This window comes from Aulonocara sp. 'chitande type north' Nkhata Bay, linkage group LG13 (assembly GCF_057382095.1).
Source record: "Aulonocara sp. 'chitande type north' Nkhata Bay isolate Kocher_YH1m ecotype deep benthic linkage group LG13, A_spYH_male_GT1.1, whole genome shotgun sequence".
NCBI lineage: Eukaryota > Metazoa > Chordata > Actinopteri > Cichliformes > Cichlidae > Aulonocara > Aulonocara sp. 'chitande type north' Nkhata Bay.
The window spans coordinates 11,263,439-11,282,525 of NC_141356.1; the positions used below are offsets into that span (position 1 = coordinate 11,263,439).

At 43.9% G+C, this 19,087-nt stretch overlaps 1 protein-coding gene across 1 annotated transcript; it reads left to right on the plus strand.

The window, feature by feature from the left end:
* The first annotated feature begins 8,034 nt into the window (after positions 1 to 8,034).
* Positions 8,035 to 17,407, plus strand: sult6b1 (sulfotransferase family, cytosolic, 6b, member 1). Its single transcript, XM_086258713.1, has 7 exons — positions 8,035 to 8,330; positions 9,480 to 9,592; positions 13,279 to 13,368; positions 13,683 to 13,809; positions 15,255 to 15,349; positions 15,433 to 15,589; positions 15,714 to 17,407. The coding sequence occupies exons 1-7, from the start codon at positions 8,135 to 8,137 to the stop codon at positions 15,839 to 15,841; spliced, it is 906 nt and encodes a 301-aa protein (XP_086114839.1). The 5' UTR covers positions 8,035 to 8,134; the 3' UTR covers positions 15,842 to 17,407.
* Positions 17,408 to 19,087: the final 1,680 nt, after the last annotated feature.

The following is a 19,087-nucleotide window of genomic DNA, read 5'->3' on the forward strand; positions in this document are numbered from 1 at the left end:
CAGATGTTAAAGTTCTGTAGTTTTCCCTGTTGATAAAGACTCCCACCACTCATTGCCACCCATACAACAGTGCTGTCAGAGTCCTGGGTCTCCCCACCCAGCATGTTTAGTTCTTTGTGATTTTTGTATTATTGTACTTGTGTGAGTTGTTCTATGGTTTCTAGTTTCGATCCCTTGCCCTTCATGTTTCTCTGTGTCCCCTCTGTTCTGTGTAGTCTGTGTCTGCATGTTTGAGTTCCCCTCTGTGTCTCTCGGTTCTTAGAGTCCTCTGCCTTATGGTTTGTGTCTCTGTGTTTCTTAGTTGCTGTCTCCACTGTGTCAAGTTTGCGTCTCTGTGTCATACTTCCTGTTTTACTTTGAAGGTCTGTGTCTTATGTGAATGTGTCCTGCTTTGCTTGTCTCGTCAGTCCTGATTTCTCCCAGCTGTGCCCTATTCCACTCGTTACTTCCCAGTGTATTTAAACCCTGTGTTTCTCTGAGTCAGTGTTGCGTCGTCCCTCATGCTGTGTGGATCTCCCTGTGAGTTTAGGTTGTCATTCTCCAGTTTGGTTTGCTTTTGTATGCTTTTCCCAGCCAGCAAATAAAGCTGTGGTTTTGAGTTCACCCCTTGTGTCTAAGAGCCTGCATTTTGGGTCCAATTCCTGCCTGCCACACAGCGATTCATGACAAGTACAAGGACATTTTCTGTGAATAAATGAATTTTCTACACGTTTATCTTTTTATCTCCCGTCCGGCTCTGCAGCAATCACAGTTATTGTCTGAAGGACAAGAAAAATACCCAACAGATTTATTTTCCCAAGTAGGCCAGTACAGCTTTTGCTATACTGGTTTACTTGATTGTCATATTTTATTTGACCTTTATTATAATTATTTATTTATTTATTTTTATTTTGAGTTATTACAATCCGAATGCACAGGACGGGGGAACAGGAAAGAGGAAGAATGAGAGGTGAAGGGTTTTAATGAAGGAGGAATAAACTGCTTGTGGCCTTTTACGTGATAACTTGTGGTAACTGGAGCTACTGGACAAACGTAGCGCCATAAAAAGCCCAAAGTGTTGCATAAAGCAGCTCCTCCTCATCCTGTTTCTTCACGTGTTTGCAGGACTGACGACTCAGCATGACACACTATTTTCGTGTAAAAAGATTATGTCACCATCCTGACCCATGCACTAGATCATTTCCTAATTCCTCGTCTTCCCCGTTTCAATCCTGCTCTTCCTGTTTGCTTGAATGTGGGCGTGTTGCTGCCCTCTGTACCTACTGAGGGTTGAACCACAGATCAGGACACCTGTCCTTTGTGTCCTTTGCTGTGTTTGTGTAACCTCGTACCACTACTTTATGCTTAATCACCCAATGTCAGCACGCCTCTGCGTTCTCTGCCGACTTCATTAAACTCACTAAAGCTGCTGTTCAGAAATCAGTCAGCTGATTCTGAGCTCGTCACCACAGGTTCATTGTTTTAACAAAACGATTTCATGATGATTTATCTGTTTATAATACTGGAGAGAACAATAACAATGTAAATCCTAATGAAAAACAGTTTCTGTCACAGTGACGCGAGCAGTAGGAGGAGGCTCTTGTATCGTTGAGCTGCAGAAGAATATAAAGACATAGACGCTCGATGGGAGCCCGAGTTAATGACACGATGCAGCTTAAATCTAATATTTGAATGTTTCACTGATCAGTGTCAAAATCCACCCACGTCTACACGAACTATTGTACTCAATGTAACAGCAAAACAACTTCTTTCACTCTTTTTTGGGACAAACTTGGATATTGTTGCTGGAGCCCTTCAGCTCCATCGATGCACAGCTTGTATCCACATTATAGGCAGGGGTGAAACCGATGGGGGGTTAAAGACTATCCAATTCAATTTTATGTATATAAATTGGTGACAGTGGGAAGGAAAAACTTTTAACAGGAAGAAACCTCTGGCACAATCAGGCTGAGGGAGGGGCGGGGCCATCTGCTGCGACCAGTTAGAGGGGTCCTAAAGACGTCGGCACACAGTTTAATGCTCCACAGACATAGTTGCTGTGGGTGGGGCGGCTGCATCCAGGTACCCTTTGTCTTCTAACCCGCCCCCATGCTGACCTCACATTTTAACATTAAGCACCATAAACCTGGTGAAAAGAGAAGGCTTTAGGCCACGCCTACAATGCAAATATGAAACAAAGAGTTAGTCCCTGCAGACCTCAGCTGCTCTTTGATATTTGATAAGCAGACATTTTTACATTAATAATAATTATAAATGAGAGAGTGAATAACAGTCGTGTCCCGATCGCTGCGTCTGTTCCCAGAGCTTCACTCGTTTCAGTTTGTGAAATATTTTAGACTGACTTTCTGTTCTTAGAGGTAGTTGAATCTTCTAGTTCTCACAGTAGTTTAGCTTTGTTGTCAGCATTTGTATCTGCTGGGTTGTTTGAATTGCCTGACACTTAAATAAAGCTTAGTGCTGTCTCGATGCTGAACAACTTTATTGTCGTGGTGCATTTGAGGAATGTGACATGTTTTTCTTGTCAGGGAACTGTTTACTTTCAAACGATTTTTGCACAGCAGCTCGCTGACACGAAGGCAGACGAGTGAATCGCGTGTGGAGGACTGTTAGATAACTCACAGCCTCACCCACAGGGACCCGCATGGACCGGGGCTGAGCAGGGCGCTTTTCCTCTGGAGGAATGTAGCTGTGTATGCCCTCAGTGCAGCCACTGAGGCCTCTTTCTAAGAGACTGACACATAATAGCTTCCTGAGGTTTGTATGATAAATGAATGAGGATTAGCCCCGCCCACTTATAGCACGCTCTGCTCTTGGAGCCTGTCTCTCGTTTTGGCCATGAAACAAGTTTTCTTAACTTTTTCGGTGTCCGGGAATTAGACACAGGCTTAAATAAAGGCTTCACTTGTATTCAGGTGTCAGGTTATGAAACCCCACAACTGGTTAGTTCTGTGCAGCAGGAGTGCAGTGATGGGCTGAGTTGGTCATAAGTGTGTTGTTTTTGTATGTATACCGAGCTTCTTATTAACTGCACGCACACACTGATCTCTGTTCCGCTTCCACTTTATTTCTTATTCTTTTTCCTTGCCCTGAAGCTTCTTGCTCGCCAGTGAATTACACACATTGCAGCGACACAGTGCCATCTAGTGGCTGATACAAACATAGGTCAACATGCTACATCTCCCTTCTTAAAAAGAAAAAAAAACAACTCAGGCTTGTAAAATTTCTAAGGCAACTGAAATTACAGGAATAACATCCTGAGCACATCCATTGATAACATAGCATTCGACTCAATACTGGCTATATCACAAACATAATAAACAGATGCATTTAGTGACATCATTGGAACAACAAACATATAAACAGCCTTTTTTTTTTTTTCTAGGGCAGCGATCCGCCTGCACCCTTTACAATATTACAGGTCTAAGACCTGTCTTGGTTTGGTAACACGCCCATATCGAGTCGTGTATCCAGGTGTTGTAATGTCTTCACCAGGGGGCTCCACAGGCGGGGGCTGAGATACCACAGGGCTGTCATCGCTGATGCCTGTTGGTTGAATGAACTCCTCACCTCCTACGCTGTTCCTGCTTCTGCGGAGGTGTCGGCGGTTACGCCGGTAAACTTGTGGTATCTGTGGTTATGTTGTAGCTTCTGGACGTGTCGGCACAACTTGTGACCACAGCTGGCTTCCAGGAACCGTCTTGTTGCCGGAACCGGACCGGTGTGCCAGGACATAGTTGAGGCAGAGGTCGGGCGGCTTTGTTGAAATAAGTCTGCTGGCGCTGCTGGCAGACCTCTCTCCTCTCACGCACTGTTTGCTGGCAAACTACTTGGGGTGCCAGCCGTTTTGGTGTTGCAGGGAGGATGGAGCGAAGTCTCCGGCTCATGAGTAGTTGTGCAGGCGACTTTAAGTTGTCCACAGGGGTGTTCCGGTATTCTAATAGGCTCAAGTAGGGATCCTTATGTTCCGCTTTGGCCTTGTCCAGAAGTTTCTTTGCTGTCTGGACTGTTTTCTCGGCTAGACCATTGCTCTGTGGGTAATGGGGACTAGTAGTGGTGTGGGTGAAACTCCATGACTTTGCAAACTGTTGAAACTTACTGGAAGCATAGCACGGACCGTTATCACTAATCACCGACTCTGGAATACCATGTCTAGCCATGGCTGACTTTAGTTTGTGGATCACTGCTTCTGCAGTGCAGCTGCGCAGTCTTTCCAACTCGAAGAATCTACTGTAGTAATCTACCATGATGATGTAGTCTTCCGAGTTCCAAGTGAACAGATCGGTGGCTATGACCTGCCACGGTCGTTCTGGTATTGCATGTGACAACAGGGGTTCCTTGGGGTTAGCAGCTTGTCTCTCCTGGCATGTGCTGCAGGCTCCGACGGCTTCCTCAATCTGCTTTCCCATGCCTGGCCAAAACAGAAGGTCTCTGGCTCTGTTTTTGCTCTTTTCTATGCCCATATGGCTGGAATGAATCCGATCTATCATGTCCTTTCTGAGCCTTTTTGGGATGATCATTTTCTCTCCTTTAAACATGATCCCGTCTATCAGTGAGATCTCATCCCTGTGGTTCCAAAACTCCTGGATGTCAGGCGGGCATTGAGACCTTTTATCTGGCCATCCACTCAATGTGGTCCTTCTCAGGGTGTTGAGCTGAGGATCCTGGGCTGTTTCGTTTCTTATCTCTGAGAGTCTCTGGTCACTGACAGGCATGTTGCTGAGGACTGAGTGGATCTGCGCATCCATCCCGTCACATAGTGATTTGACGTGGAACTCTATGGATTTCCGGGAGAGCGTGTCGGCTACCGGGATGTCTTTCCCTGGCTTGTGGATGATGCTGATGTCGTACTTTTGCAGCTGTATTATCATCCTCTGTAGCCGTGGTGGTGCTGATGCTAGTGTTTTTTTGAGTATGGACTCAAGTGGCTTGTGGTCCGACTCAATGGTCACATGTCGACCGTACATGTACTCGTGGAACCGCTTGCAACCAAAGAGAACAGCATACAGCTCTTTTTCTATTTGGGCATAGTTCTGCTCAGTGCTGTTAAGTGACTTGGATGCGTAGGCAACTGGCTTGCCGTCCTGCAGCATCACAGCACCGAGGCCACTTTTGGATGCATCGACCTGGAGTCGTAGCGCTTTCTTGGGGTCGAAGAAGGAGAGAACTGGGCCTGGTTCTTTAGTGATCAGCTCCTTCATTCGTTGAAAGGCTCTGTCATGGTTCTTGTCCCATACAAACTCACTGTCCTGCTTTAACAGCTGGCGGAGCGGAGCATTTATCTCTGACAGGTGTGGGGCAAATCTTGCTAGATAATTAACCATCCCCAGCACTGTTTCCAATTCCGCCCTGTTCTGTGGGGGCGCCATGTCTTGGACTGCTTTTACTTTTTGTGGATCTGGTTTCAGCCCTTCGTGTGACAATGTGTGACCGAAGTAACTGACCTCTTTGACGCAGATGGTGCACTTGTCAGGGTTCAGTTTTACACCTCTCTCTCTGCTGCGCTGCAGCATGGCCCTCAGGTTGTCGTCATGCTCCTGTTTGGTTTCTCCGAAGACCAATACGTCGTCCACAATGGCTGCCACGCCCCTCAGGCCCTCGTAGGTCTCGTCCACGCGTCGCTGGAACTCATCCTGAGCTGAGATTATGCCGAATGGCAACCTGAGGAAGCGGTACCTGCCAAACACAGTATTAAATGTGGTTAACAGAGATGATTCGTGGCTTAGCTTAATGGCCCAGTAGCCTGATCTGGCGTCCAAAACACTGAAATACTTGGCCCCAGCAAGTTTTGTGGTGACATCCTCTAAGGTGGGTAGAGGGTAATGGGGTCTTTGTATAGCCTTGTTGAGGGGTCTGGGGTCCAGACATACTCTGAGTCTGCCCGTCTTGGGTTTTTCCACGACAACAAGTGCATTCACCCAGTCCGTAGGATCTGTGACCTTGCATATGATTTGGTTCCTTTCCATGTTGTCGAGCTCGTCTTTGAGTCGGGCTCGCAGAGCAATGGGAATCCGACGAGGTGGGCTGACTGTGGGTGCAACGTCTGGATTTACATGGAAACTGCATTCACCAGGAAATTCTCCTATCCCTTTGAATACGTCTGCATATTCGTCTAGTATTGCCTGTGAACTGTTGGTTGTCTTGCCTCTTTCCTCCGTCACTGCCATCACGATCCTTACCAGGTTAAGGTCACGGCAAGCTTTCATTGCTAATACATGTGGGGCGCTTGTGTTAACAACATGGAATTCCAACGTGCAGGTCTTGTCTTTGTGTTTGCATTTTAACTGGCATTTTCCTTCCACGCTGAGTGAGTGTCCCCCATAATCTGTGAGCTTGTGTGTGACAGGCTTCAGTGTCACGTGTGGGAAGAGTGTCTGGAACATGTTGGCTGGAATTGTGTTTGCTTGTGCCCCAGTGTCAACTTTAAACCTCACTGTCTGTGGGGGGGGAACCAAGCTGCATGTCTGCATATGCTTGCTCATCATTTCTTCCTTCATTTTCTATGGTGATGCTATCAATGTAGAAACAGTCTTGGTCCTCATCTGTGTCCATAGTTGACATTTCTATGTTCTCTCTCACAGTGTGTACTGATTTGAGGTGGGCTTTTGTCTGCGAAGGGAGTCTTGACCTGCATGCTCTCGCAAAATGGTTCATTTTCTTGCATTTTGCACATTGCTTCCCTTTTGCTGGGCAGGTGTCTTTATTACTGTGTTGTCCGGCACAATAGCTGCACGTTTTTAGTGTTGCATTAGCGTGTTCTTTTGGTCTCACGCTTCTTGTTTGATATTCTTGTCTGTGCGATTTCCTGCCGATGGCGTGCACAGTTTCTTGGCCCCTGGAGTGACCCATAGTTTTTAGCTGTTGCTTTGCTAGCTCGTGTGATCGTGCTATATCTATAGCTTTCTCTAGCGTGAGCTCTGCGCCTTGGCTGAGTAGCTTTTCTCGGACGTGTGGCGAGTTAGTGGCAAATACAATGCGATCCCTGACCATTTCATCTGTATTTGGGTACCCACAGTCTTTAGCAAGTAGTTTCAGTTCCGTAATAAACTGTTCAAATGTCTCATTTTCACCCTGCATCTTTTCATGAAACTTATATCGGGCGTAGATTGGGTTAGCTTTCGGTATGATGTAATCAGTGTACTTATCGTAGTACGTCTGAAGCTTTCGGGAGTCGTCTGCGGTGAGCGTCCACGTGTTGTAGACGTCCCGTCCTTTCTCACCGACCCATAGAAGAAGGTAGCTGCATTTGTCTGCCTCCTCCTTCCCCCGAAGAGGACCAGCGAACATTAGCTCGGCGTGCTGCTTGAAACGCCGCCATGCCTCGGGCAGGTTGCTGGAGTCCCAATCCATACGCGGTGTGGGAACGCCGTAAGCCTCCATGTCTGCGCTGTCCGACGGCGAGGGATTGCGTAGAATCCGCTACTCTGACACCATGTGTTGTTTTTGTATGTATACCGAGCTTCTTATTAACTGCACACACACACTGATCTCTGTTCCGCTTCCACTTTATTTCTTATTCTTTTTCCTTGCCCTGAAGCTTCTTGCTCGCCAGTGAATTACACACATTGCAGCGACACAGTGCCATCTAGTGGCTGATACAAACATAGGTCAACATGCTACAATAAGAGACAAATACATGACAAAAAAGACACGAATGCTTAAATGTGTTTCACTAAAGCAACAGTTTAAAAAGCTTCCTGTGCCACTCGTCATTGTCAGCTAATAGTTCACATTTAGAGGATCGCTTCAGGAAGCTGTTTACAATTCACCGACCAGAAAGGAGCACAGGAAGCTCATCTGTAACGCTTGTGTGTGTGTGTGTGTGTGTGTGTGTGTGTGTGTGTGTGTGTGTGTGTGTGTGAGTCAGTCTGGCACCTCCATATGGTGAACCTTGTCCAGAGATCTCCATTCAGCCTTCAGCCACGCCTCCATGAATCCAGGGTTTTCTGCATATTTGTGTGTGTGTGTGTGGAGGGGGAGGTGCTTGATGCCTCCTCCTCCCGTTGTTCCTACTTTACACACACACCCTTTTTCCTCTGTGTCTCAGTTCTGCTTTCTCACTTTCAGCTCCAGCAGCGTCTGCAGCTTCTCCCGAGTTTCCTTCCTCTTTGAGTCTCTGCTCCGTGCGTAAGTCAGGATGAGCGGCGAGGGACCGATGGGCCCGCTGCAGGCCAAGATGCTGAAGGCGAAGGAGATGAGCGACGAGGAGAAGGTGTACAGATACAATGGTGTGCTGTACTCGACCCTCCTGTCTCCCAAGGAGCATTTAAAGTGTCTGGAGAAGATGCAGGCCAGAGAGGACGACATCATGCTGGTGGCTTACCCCAAATGTGGTGAGTAATGCTGATCGAGTCAAAAAGATCTGTTAATGAGCTGAAGATGAGAGCCTTTCATTTAAAAACGCCAACATGTTTTTAGTCGTGTTTAAACTCCATCAGACGGTGTGACCTCTGACCTATGAGCTTTCTAGGTGCAATCCCTGAACTCTTCACTCTGCAGCAGCCAGACTCCCTCAAGAGTGCACGACAATGTGCAATCAATCATGAGCCGACTACTCAGAGATGATTTAAAAGGCGAGGAAAAGGTTCACACGCCGGATATTAATCAGAGCAGGCAAACAAATCCAACAGGGAAACCAGCTGTAAAACAAAGACAGAGAGGAGGTCAACTTTAGGGGCAGGGCAAAGATTACAACAGCGGGAAACACGTGAAACCAGGAAGTGACGAGTCTGAAATGAGAGCACAAAAAACAAACAGACGAGTATCAGGGAAAAACGGGGAAGCCGCCACAGTTGAAGTTCGGGACCTGCTCGGCTCATTTTTACTTCCTTATTTTGTTCTTAGACAGCTGTGCATGACTAACAGCTCAACACTGATCCTTTTCCTCAGACGAGCAAAGGGATACCCCTCTCTGTGACATCATGCAGATCTGAGAGTATAAAAGCTGTGTGAGCTTTAGTCTCACAGGGAAACACTGAGCTCAGCATTAGAAACATGTTTAATGTGAACATTCACCACCACTTCATATCAAATCTACCAGGTTACAGCAAAAGTTGAAACTTGTTTTCTGTTGGAGAAACTTTTTAAAGGCCGTCAGTGGATGGTAGCTGAGTCTGCCCTCTGCTGGGACCTCTTAAAAACACTCTCCTGATGACTTCATGCTCTTGGCTGCTTATTTCAGGTCATATTGAATAAAAGGTTTTAGCTCAGTTAGTAAAATGTACATTTTTGGTCATTGAAGTGTCAGAAAGGATTATCCAATATATTCTCATTGACTAACAGCTGATGATTGACAAGCCAGTGAGCGTGCGGCTCTTTGGCTAATGCTCCACCAAAGCCAGCGTCACGCAAATATAAGCAAACAGATCTGCACAGAAACGACCAAAGAGAGCACGAAAGGGTTATAGGCCTTATATCTGTGTAATCTCTGCAATGATAGCACAACCGCACGTGTGTGTGTGCGTGTGTGTGTGTGTGTGCAGGTTTCAACTGGATGGTCGGGGTGATAAAGAAGATCATCACAGCGGCTACAGGCGTGAAGTCGGAAAGCAAACTCCCACCGCTGATCGAGTTTCATGGACCAGAAAATTTAAAGGTTGTGTGTGTGTGTGTGTTGTATAATGTATATGAGACACTAAAAATCAGTCATTATTATTACAGTTATTGTTAGAAACCGGCCTCCTGTCTGCAGGTGTGCTGTACAAGTGAAAGGTTGAGCCGTGCAGAGCGCCTCTGTGTTTGCGTGACACACCTGCTCCTGTGCAAACACAGATACCATCTAACAGCGCGGGCGCGGCGACACGTCTGAAGCACTTGTGTGTGTGGTGCTTTTAGCTACAGTGGGGCAAAAAAGTATTTAGTCAGCCACCGATTGTGCAAGTTCCCCCACTTAAAATGATGACAGAGATCAGTAATTTGCACCAGAGGTACACTTCAACTGTGAGAGACAGAATGTGAAAAAAAAATCCATGAATTCACATGGTAGGATTTGTAAAGAATTTATTCGTAAATCAGGGTGGAAAATAAGTATTTGGTCCCCTCAAACAAGGAAAATCTCTGGCTCTCACAGACCTGTAACGTCTTCTGTAAGAAGCTTTTCTGTCCCCCACTCGTTACCTGTATGAATGGCACCTGTTTGAACTCATCATCTGTATAAAAGACACCTGTCCACAGCCTCAAACAGTCAGACTCCAAACTCCGCCATGGCCAAGACCAAAGAGCTTTCGAAGGACACCAGGAAAAGTATTGTAGACCTGCACCAGACTGGGAAGAGTGAATCTACAATAGGCAAGCAGCTTGGTGTGAAAAAATCAACTGTGGGAGCAATCATCAGAAAATGGAAGACATACAAGACCACTGATAATCTCCCTCGATCTGGGGCTCCACGCAAGATCTCATCCCGTGGGGTCAAAATGATCATGAGAACGGTGAGCAAAGATCCCAGAACCACACGGGGGGACCTGGTGAATGACCTGCAGAGAGCTGGGACCAAAGTAACAAAGGTCACCATCAGTAACACACTACAACGGCAGGGAATCAAATCCCGCAGTGCCAGACGTGTTCCGCTGCTGAAGCCAGTGCATGTCCAGGCCCGTCTGAAGTTTGCCAGAGAGCACATGGATGATACAGCAGAGGATTGGGAGAATGTCATGTGGTCAGATGAAACCAAAGTAGAACTTTTTGGTATAAACTCAACTCGTCGTGTTTGGAGGAAGAAGAATACTGAGTTGCATCCCAAGAACACCATACCTACTGTGAAGCATGGGGGTGGAAACATCATGCTATGGGGCTGTTTTTCTGCCAAGGGGACAGGACGACTGATCCGTGTTAAGGACAGAATGAATGGGGCCATGTATCGTGAGATTTTGAGCCAAAACCTCCTTCCATCTGTGAGAACTTTGAAGATGAAACGAGGCTGGGTCTTCCAACATGACAATGATCCAAAACACACCGCCCGGGGAACAAAGGAGTGTCTCCGTAAGAAGCATTTGAAAGTCCTGGAGTGGCCTAGCCAGTCTCCAGACCTCAACCCCATAGAAAATCTGTGGCGGGAGTTGAAAGTCCGTGTTGCTCGGCGACAGCCCCAAAGCATCACTGCTCTCGAGAAGATCTGCATGGAGGAATGGGCCAAAATACCAGCTACTGTGTGTGCAAACCAGGTAAAGACCTATAGTAAACGTTTGACCTCTGTTATTGCCAACAAAGGTTATGTTACAAAGTATTGAGTTGTATTTTTGTTATTGACCAAATACTTATTTTCCACCCTGATTTACGAATAAATTCTTTACAAATCCTACCATGTGGATTCATGGATTTTTTTTTCACATTCTGTCTCTCACAGTTGAAGTGTACCTCTGGTGCAAATTACTGACCTCTGTCATCATTTTAGGTGGGGGAACTTGCACAATCGGTGGCTGACTAAATACTTTTTTGCCCCACTGTATATGATAAACAGGCATGGTTTAAGAAACTGGAAGGCTTTGCTCCAGGGGAGGCACATTCACTGTCTGCAGCGTTCGTGTCTCTCAGTACAGTTTATAGCCGTTACCTTCTGATGAAAATAAAGATGTCATTCAAACCCAGAAACCACAGAAGTGCATTTTCCCCTCATGCATTTTTCTTTAATGTGAGCTCATTTTTACTGTTAGGCTCCACTACAGTGGCTTTGCATGATTCGCTTCAGAATAATCTGCATTTATATCGTACTGGGCCGACTGTGGGCTAAAACCCTAACCCAGATTACTAATTTAACAGTCTGAACACTGATGTTTGTAAAATATGCACTAAAATAAGACAATATTTCATCAGCTGCTGCTACTGGCCGAGCCTTGTTCATTCAATTTAACAATTAAAAAATATAAACATAAAGTAATTAGCAATTATTCGGACTCTCTCAGTTCTATGTGACCGGGAGAAGGCTGTCCGTTTTCTCATCGTTACAATTTTAAACCAAAACACATCAAATAAATTAAAGAAGCAGGGCTCGTTGTACTGGAACCCCGGAGCACACATTGATGAGGAGCTGTGTGGATGTTATTTTACAGCACAGTACTGACGAGGTCCCTGATCCACATCTGGATTCCTGTCAGGCTTCTCCTCAGCGTTCAGTCACTGAACGTCTGTGAGCTGCTTCAACATTTTATGAGATAAAAGGTTTAAATCAGACCCCGAGATGAAGATCACATCTATGTAAAAACAGAGCAAAATGTCTTTTCAGTCTTTGCTTTCTTCAGGAAGTTGGTTTGTCTGCTCCCATGTGGAAGTCATTTAATAGACTGATTCCTACACAGTTCATGTTTAGAGTATGGAGGCCTTTTCCTCAGTTTCTTTTGACAGCACTGATTTGATCCCAGAGTCGCCTGAGGAAGAAAACCCAGTAAAACCTGTGTTTAATAACTGCAAGTTAAAAAGTACAGTTAGATCACACGTGCCTGCCTAAAGTAGAAGAACTAATATATTTGTATGAAGTCATATTAGGTGAAAGGTTGGATTCAAGCACGCCAACTTAACTGTAATCAAACAGTTTGTGTAGTGAATATTTTAAAAGAATAAATCCTGAAACTACGTTTAAACGTTTGTGTTTACAGCTTGACTGCAGCTGAAATCACTTCCAGGTGTGACGTAATCATGTGAAGCAGCTGCTTTGTTTGTTCCTGTTTGGATTCACAGCATTTTCCTCATAATTTTCCAAAACTTAAATTCGGTTTAGCTGGAAATAAATCAAAGATACTTAAAAAATAAAAAAATTAAAAAATAAATTTGTATTTATGTAGCACCTTTCAAGACAGAATCACAAAGTGCTGCACATAAGATTATAGCAGTCAACAAAGTCAACAGAGTTCAGCATTTTTGTGGTTTGACTCTGGGAAAAGCAGCCGATTGGCTCACTGAGGAGCAGATGTGATTCCCTGAAGGTGCTTTTTCACTTCCTGTTTGAAAGAAAAGGCACATCTGGGCGTGTTGCAGCTGTTCAGTCACAAACGTGCAGACAGTAATTCATCGTGAGTCGAACCCTGTAGCATTACAACCCTGACAAATTACAGCACAGGAAGCAAAATCCTTAAAAGCAAAGTCTGGAAATTCTGCAAATTTGCTTTAAGCAGACTGAATCGACCCAGAGAATGTGAAGCTGCAGACCTTTGGTACACTGGGTTCCTGAAAAGCCACACCCTGGGCCAAAGTGTTTGCACAAGCAACGCCTTCCCTGCTTTCACCACAACAAGACTCTAAGTGCATGTCACAAAATGTTGGGTAAATATGGTATGTTTTGTCCACCCTCAGAACGTGGAAGAAGCTCCTTCTCCAAGACTTCTGGGGGCTCACCTTCACCCCGACAACATTCCTGCTTCCTTCTACGAAAAGAAGACTAAGGTGAGTTTCACGAGCTCTGCAGGAGACGTTCAGCTGCATACTGCTGCCACAAGCATCTGTGTAAAACTCAAGCTCTCATTCCCACAACGAACTGCAGCTTTTCCAAATGTAACCCCAGGATTTAGATGCTTGGTTGATGACAGTGGAAACTCTGTAAGAAAAAGAACAGACCGACGCATGGACCCTGCTTTGAGGAAAAATGTGGCCAATGTTCAGAGTAGTTGTAACTGTTGTTCCCGTCTTTCTGTTCTTGTATCCTTTCTCTCCTCTCTCCAGGTCAATAAAATCTCATTTGTGTGGTTTTTCTTGCACAGATTCTGGTGGTCTTCAGAAACCCGAAAGACACAATGGTCTCCTTCTATCATTTCTCCAACAGCAACCCAGCGCTCCCATCCGCAAAGTCCTGGGACACCTTTTACTCCCAGTTCATGAGTGGAGAAGGTGAGCAAACAAACCGAGCATAATACTTATTAATGTGAGGAACGCTGGACACACTGTGGTCCAAACCTTGTCCATAAAAATACCAGCTTTTGTTTCACTCTTTGATTTGGCTTCATAATCCTGAGCTTTGCTGCACTTGTGGCCTCACAAACAGCACATAGTGCTGACTCAGCAGGGTCACGGTGGAAATGTTGGATTGGTCCAAGTGGGGCAAAGAGCTGCTGTGGCCCCACTTAGTGAGTTTGCTATGAAGCACTGCAATAAAACAGTTAGTTTAGTTGCTTATCAGGCCTGGACTGAGCACAGAGAGATGCTTGTCAGAGTATAATAAACACAGATACCATAACCTGTAAGTAAGAGATTTATAATGTCTATTAAAAGAGAAAAAGTACAGAAGAAATACTCGGTCCAAGACTGTGAGTTTCTGTGATTCTGAAATTGGATTTAAAAAGAGCAAAAATTATTTAAAATAAATTCTTCTGACTGTAAAGAAAACTATCAACGAGTGGCACAGAAGTTACTGCCAAGAGTGTATTAAAAAAAGGCCTTGGTTAGCTTGAGACACCAGAGATTATTCCATCAGGTTTATCACTAGACAGTACTTGGTTTGCTAAAATTACTCAGCTTTAGGTGTGAAAAACGATTTAGTCAAAGGAGCTTGGAAAGAAAAGTGTCTGGACTTCTTTAAGTTGCTTGAAGACGTTTCACCTCTCATCCAAGAAGCTTCTTCAGTTCTAAGGTCAAATGGTGGAGAGTCCCAGATTTAAACCTAGTGGGAGTTTCCCCCCACAGAGGGACAAAAGGACCCCCTGATGATCCTCTAATCGCCTGAGCCAAGGTGTGAAAACGGGTGTGGGTCCCAATCAGCCAAGGGTGAGCTCATTGTGAAACCTGGCCCCACCCTGTCGTGTGATTTCCTGAGGTCAGATGGCCCAGGATGTGAGTGGGCGACTGGGGACCATGACCCTCGTGGGGACACTACCATAGGCCTTAAAATCTGGGACTCTCCACCAGTTGCTTTTATAACTGAAGAAGCTTCTTGGATGACGCTTTTCTTTCCGAGCTCCTCAGACTACGATGACTGAGAACCTTCACAGACATAAAAACTATTTAGTTTAGCTTTGGATGCTAAAAATATCTTGGTCAAATTTAGGCGTTAAGAATGGGTTAAGCAATAATTTGGTTACCTTTAGGTCCTAAAAATTACTTCAGAGCTTCTGAAAAAACTGTTTCTGAAGCATTAGAATGAATGAGATTATTGATTTGGAAATCAAGCCATCGTCAATACTGGGAAGAACCCTGACAATATGTTTTTGTGAAAAAATGACTTCATAGATTCAAATCGTTTTTGATTAATTCATTTGAACCTAGACCTGGAAATTACACGTCTCAAATTGAGATATTCTGATATGATTCATTAATTTTTTGTCATTGTTTGTGTGTAGTTCCCTGGGGGTCTTACTTTGACCACGCCTTAGGTTGGGAGAAGAAGATGGACGACCCCAATGTCATGGTCGTTACATATGAAGAGCTGAAACAGGTAAAGCTGCATTTGACATAGAACAGTTAGACACCGCAGGGGTTTGTGGTAATGTGCGGTAATGATTCTTCTGTTTCCCGTAGGACCTGAGCGAGAACATCCGTAGGATCTCCAGCTTCTACGGCTTCAGCCTGACAGAGGCTCAGGTGCAGCAGATCGCAGATGCGAGCACCTTCAAAGCCATGAAGGAAAGCTCCAGCAGCTCCCACGGCAATATGGGGAATGTCTTCTTCAGGAAAGGTGCCCAGAAAGTAGCCTAGAAAACGAGAAATGCATACTGTGATACTTAGCCAACATCTTATCAATCCTCAGGTGGAATCCAAATGCAGCTGTTTCACTTTGTGATGTTTGTGTCCCTGCAAAGGTGAGGTTGGAGACTGGAAGAACCATTTCACACCAGAGCAGAGCCGAGAGATGGACGAGGTCTTCAACAAACGTCTGGCAGGAACAAAGATAGGAGCCAAACTTAACTATCAAGCACACTGTCAGTAGGAGGAAGACACAGGAGAGCTTTGGGAAAAGGCATCTTTATGTGGGTTTACCTTTAATATTGTTAAACTTAAATTAGTGGATGAGGCTCAGTTCACAGCCAAAGACCCACTGTTAAAATCTCAAGTAAAACAAGCAGAAAAAAAGGGATAGAAAGAGGGAAAACCGATCTCATGATTCAAGCATTTTAACCCCAATATGCAAATGTAGTTTCAACCGAAGTCTGATTGTGTTGTGATTAGAACCTATTCTGCTCATTTCCAGCTCCATATTTCTATCCTTGGACTGGAGTAACTTTGCATTATTCACAGCACCAGTATTCAAGCAATATATGCACCACCCACTTCTCAATTTGAACATCAGATGGGGGTGGGGCTCCTGTGCCTCAGATGACCTCTTTTTGACATCATACAGATCCAAGAGTAGAAAAAAATGTCACAAACTGAGTGTTTATAGCAGTCTGCAACCGGAGCTTTTGACTGACAGGGATTATTGTATCTCATTATTTAAAACTCTGGTCAAGTTTAATATGAACATCCATCATTAGACCAGGAAATAAGGAAAACTAACTCAAACTAAAACCGCTTTTTGTTTCCTTTAAATCACATAAAGTAGATAAAGTGAGAGATGTTTGGTGTACTCCTGATGATTCAAATCAAACTAGAAAAATTTGCATTTCCTGCGAAAATGCAGTGTGGATGCTTAAAGCTGAAGCTGCATGCAAAAACCAGCTGAAAAAGCTGAAAAGTTGCAGAAATTGTAAAAGCTTTTCAGAAGCAAAAGAACTTTGCTAAAATGGAATAACTTAGCAGAACTGCAATATCTTAGAGGAAACATAATACTTGGCAGAAATACAATTATATAGCAGAAATGCTATATTTAGAAAGAAAAATATAATATAGTAGAAATAGTATGATTTAGCAGAAATACTGTATTTAGCACAAGTACCAAAAAGTAGCAGAAATACTATGATTTAGCAGAAATACTATGATTGAGCAGAAGTACTAAGATGTAGTAAAAGTACTTTGATTTAACAGAATTACAATTATGGAGGAGTAATACTTTAAAATGGGAGAAATAGCCTAAAGGGAAGAGTATTTGTGCCATGGAGTGTTAACAAGAATGTGAGGTCCATATTAGAAAAGCTGGTAAAATCATAAAAGTTTGCAGAATTGTAATAAATGATGAATATGAATTACTGGTCTGTGACAGTGTATTAATTTGTAGGGAAAAAAACATGTTGACCAAGGTGGAATCGAACCCACGATCTTTGGCTTGCAGACCCGTGTCATTACCAACTGCGCCACTGGGAAAGAGAGGAGCCGCTTTGAAAAACAGGGTGATGAGGAGTCAGAATTAGATCGCGGTGAGAGGCGAAAAACGCCGTTTTTTGGAGTTACAAAACGTTGTGTAACTCAAAAACTAGGTGGACTAGAAGCATAATTCTTGTACTGGGTGAATCAGCACACAAGATCCAATTCAGTCAACCAGTCTAAATATATTGAATTTGAAGCTTAGAATGAGGTCATCCCATTAAAAGCCTTTCTCTCTCTCTCTCTCTCTGTCACACACACACACACACACACACACACACACACACACACACACACACACACACACACACACACACATACACACACACACACGGAGAGAGAAGTAAGTTTCTAGCTCAGTCAAGCAGCCTTGGAGCTGCTGAATTTGAATCCACCAATCAGAGAGCCTGTGCACTTTTTCCCGCCAAAACAGGTGCACGCAGCACAGAGAGACACAGGATTTTTGCAGTCTATTTCTCATAATGACAACTCCCCTCAAACAAATGACCATAATTTCCTAACCGTAGGGGCTAGAACGGTCATTCTTACACCGTTTTGTTCAGAAGAGATGGGGGAATCTTAAAGTGTTGACAATTTATCATTAAAATATGAATTATTAAAGATAATTGACTTCTAATGCACCATAACTGAGTAGAGCAAAGCAAAAACTGCCTTGACTTGCCCTCAAACAACGCTTTCTAACTCTAAATCTATTTGGAGTATCAATATCATTCTTTCACCGTAAGAGACAGCAGGCTTTGGTGAACAATCATGGAAATTTTCAGGTCTCTGTGGAAATCCATTAAAAAGATATGACGAGAGAAAAAAGTGGTTCATTTCCAGAGTTTGAAATCTGAAGAAATCTGAGCGAAGGACGAATTTCCTACCCTCAAACAAGTCTAACTCATTTCAGAACGGTAATAGGTGAGAAAATAATTCTTGAATTGTGAGCGTCAGGAGTGTCTGAAGATATACTGGGACAAGCCTTATGTCTTAACTTTGCTTCGTTAAGGAGATATGACGATTCGAATATGCCTCTCATTACAGAAATCAAGCGGTGATTTTGAACAAGCTCTCCATTGACTTTCTATGGAGAGTTTTGCGACTTTGTGTTGGTCTGAGGAGATTTGCCAAAATTCTATAAATCCCACAACAATGATAGTGACATTTTCGGAAACCCAGCAAAAATACCTACGTTTTGATGTATAATTTGTGGAAGTTGAGTGAAAATTGAGCAAGTAGCAAGAAGTTGTTCGGACATGAAGAGAAGACTGCAAAACCTTCAGTGGCACACTGGAAGCCAAGTGCATAGCAACCATAACAACGCATGTATTTTGTGAAAAATCACAATTTTGCAACTGAAAACTTTAAGAGGCATAAAAGTAAAACGGTAAAAGATTTGAAAAAGCTGAATCATACCTGAATAGCCCAATAATTTGAGAACATTTTAAAGTTTGAATGGTTGTTCTACGTGAAAATATGAGGAAGTAGTTAAGTTTCAGAAACAAGCAAATTTTAGCAGAATTGCAGAAGTTTCCCATTCATTTCAATGGGACAAATTAAGCTTAATATTTTAAAAAGTATAATAGTGAAAAATACCAAAAGACATAGCAGGAATTAGCAGAAATAGCAGAATATTTTAAAATTTGAACGGTGAAAATCGGCTGAAAATTGTGGAAGTAGTTAAGTGCCAAAAAGTGTACGGAAGTCCCAAGAGGAACTCAATAGTGTGGATGCTTAAAGCATCCACACAATGAGCACACTCGTTCGAACGGCAGCTACCTGGAACCATGATGGTGCAGTTCAGGAAACACTCCTGTGGCTGATTCTGTGGCAATCAAACAATACTGTAAAACAGTCACATTTTGAGTTACATGTACATTACTACAAACAGCACATCGCTGGAAGATATCATTGCAATAAACAATAGATCTCT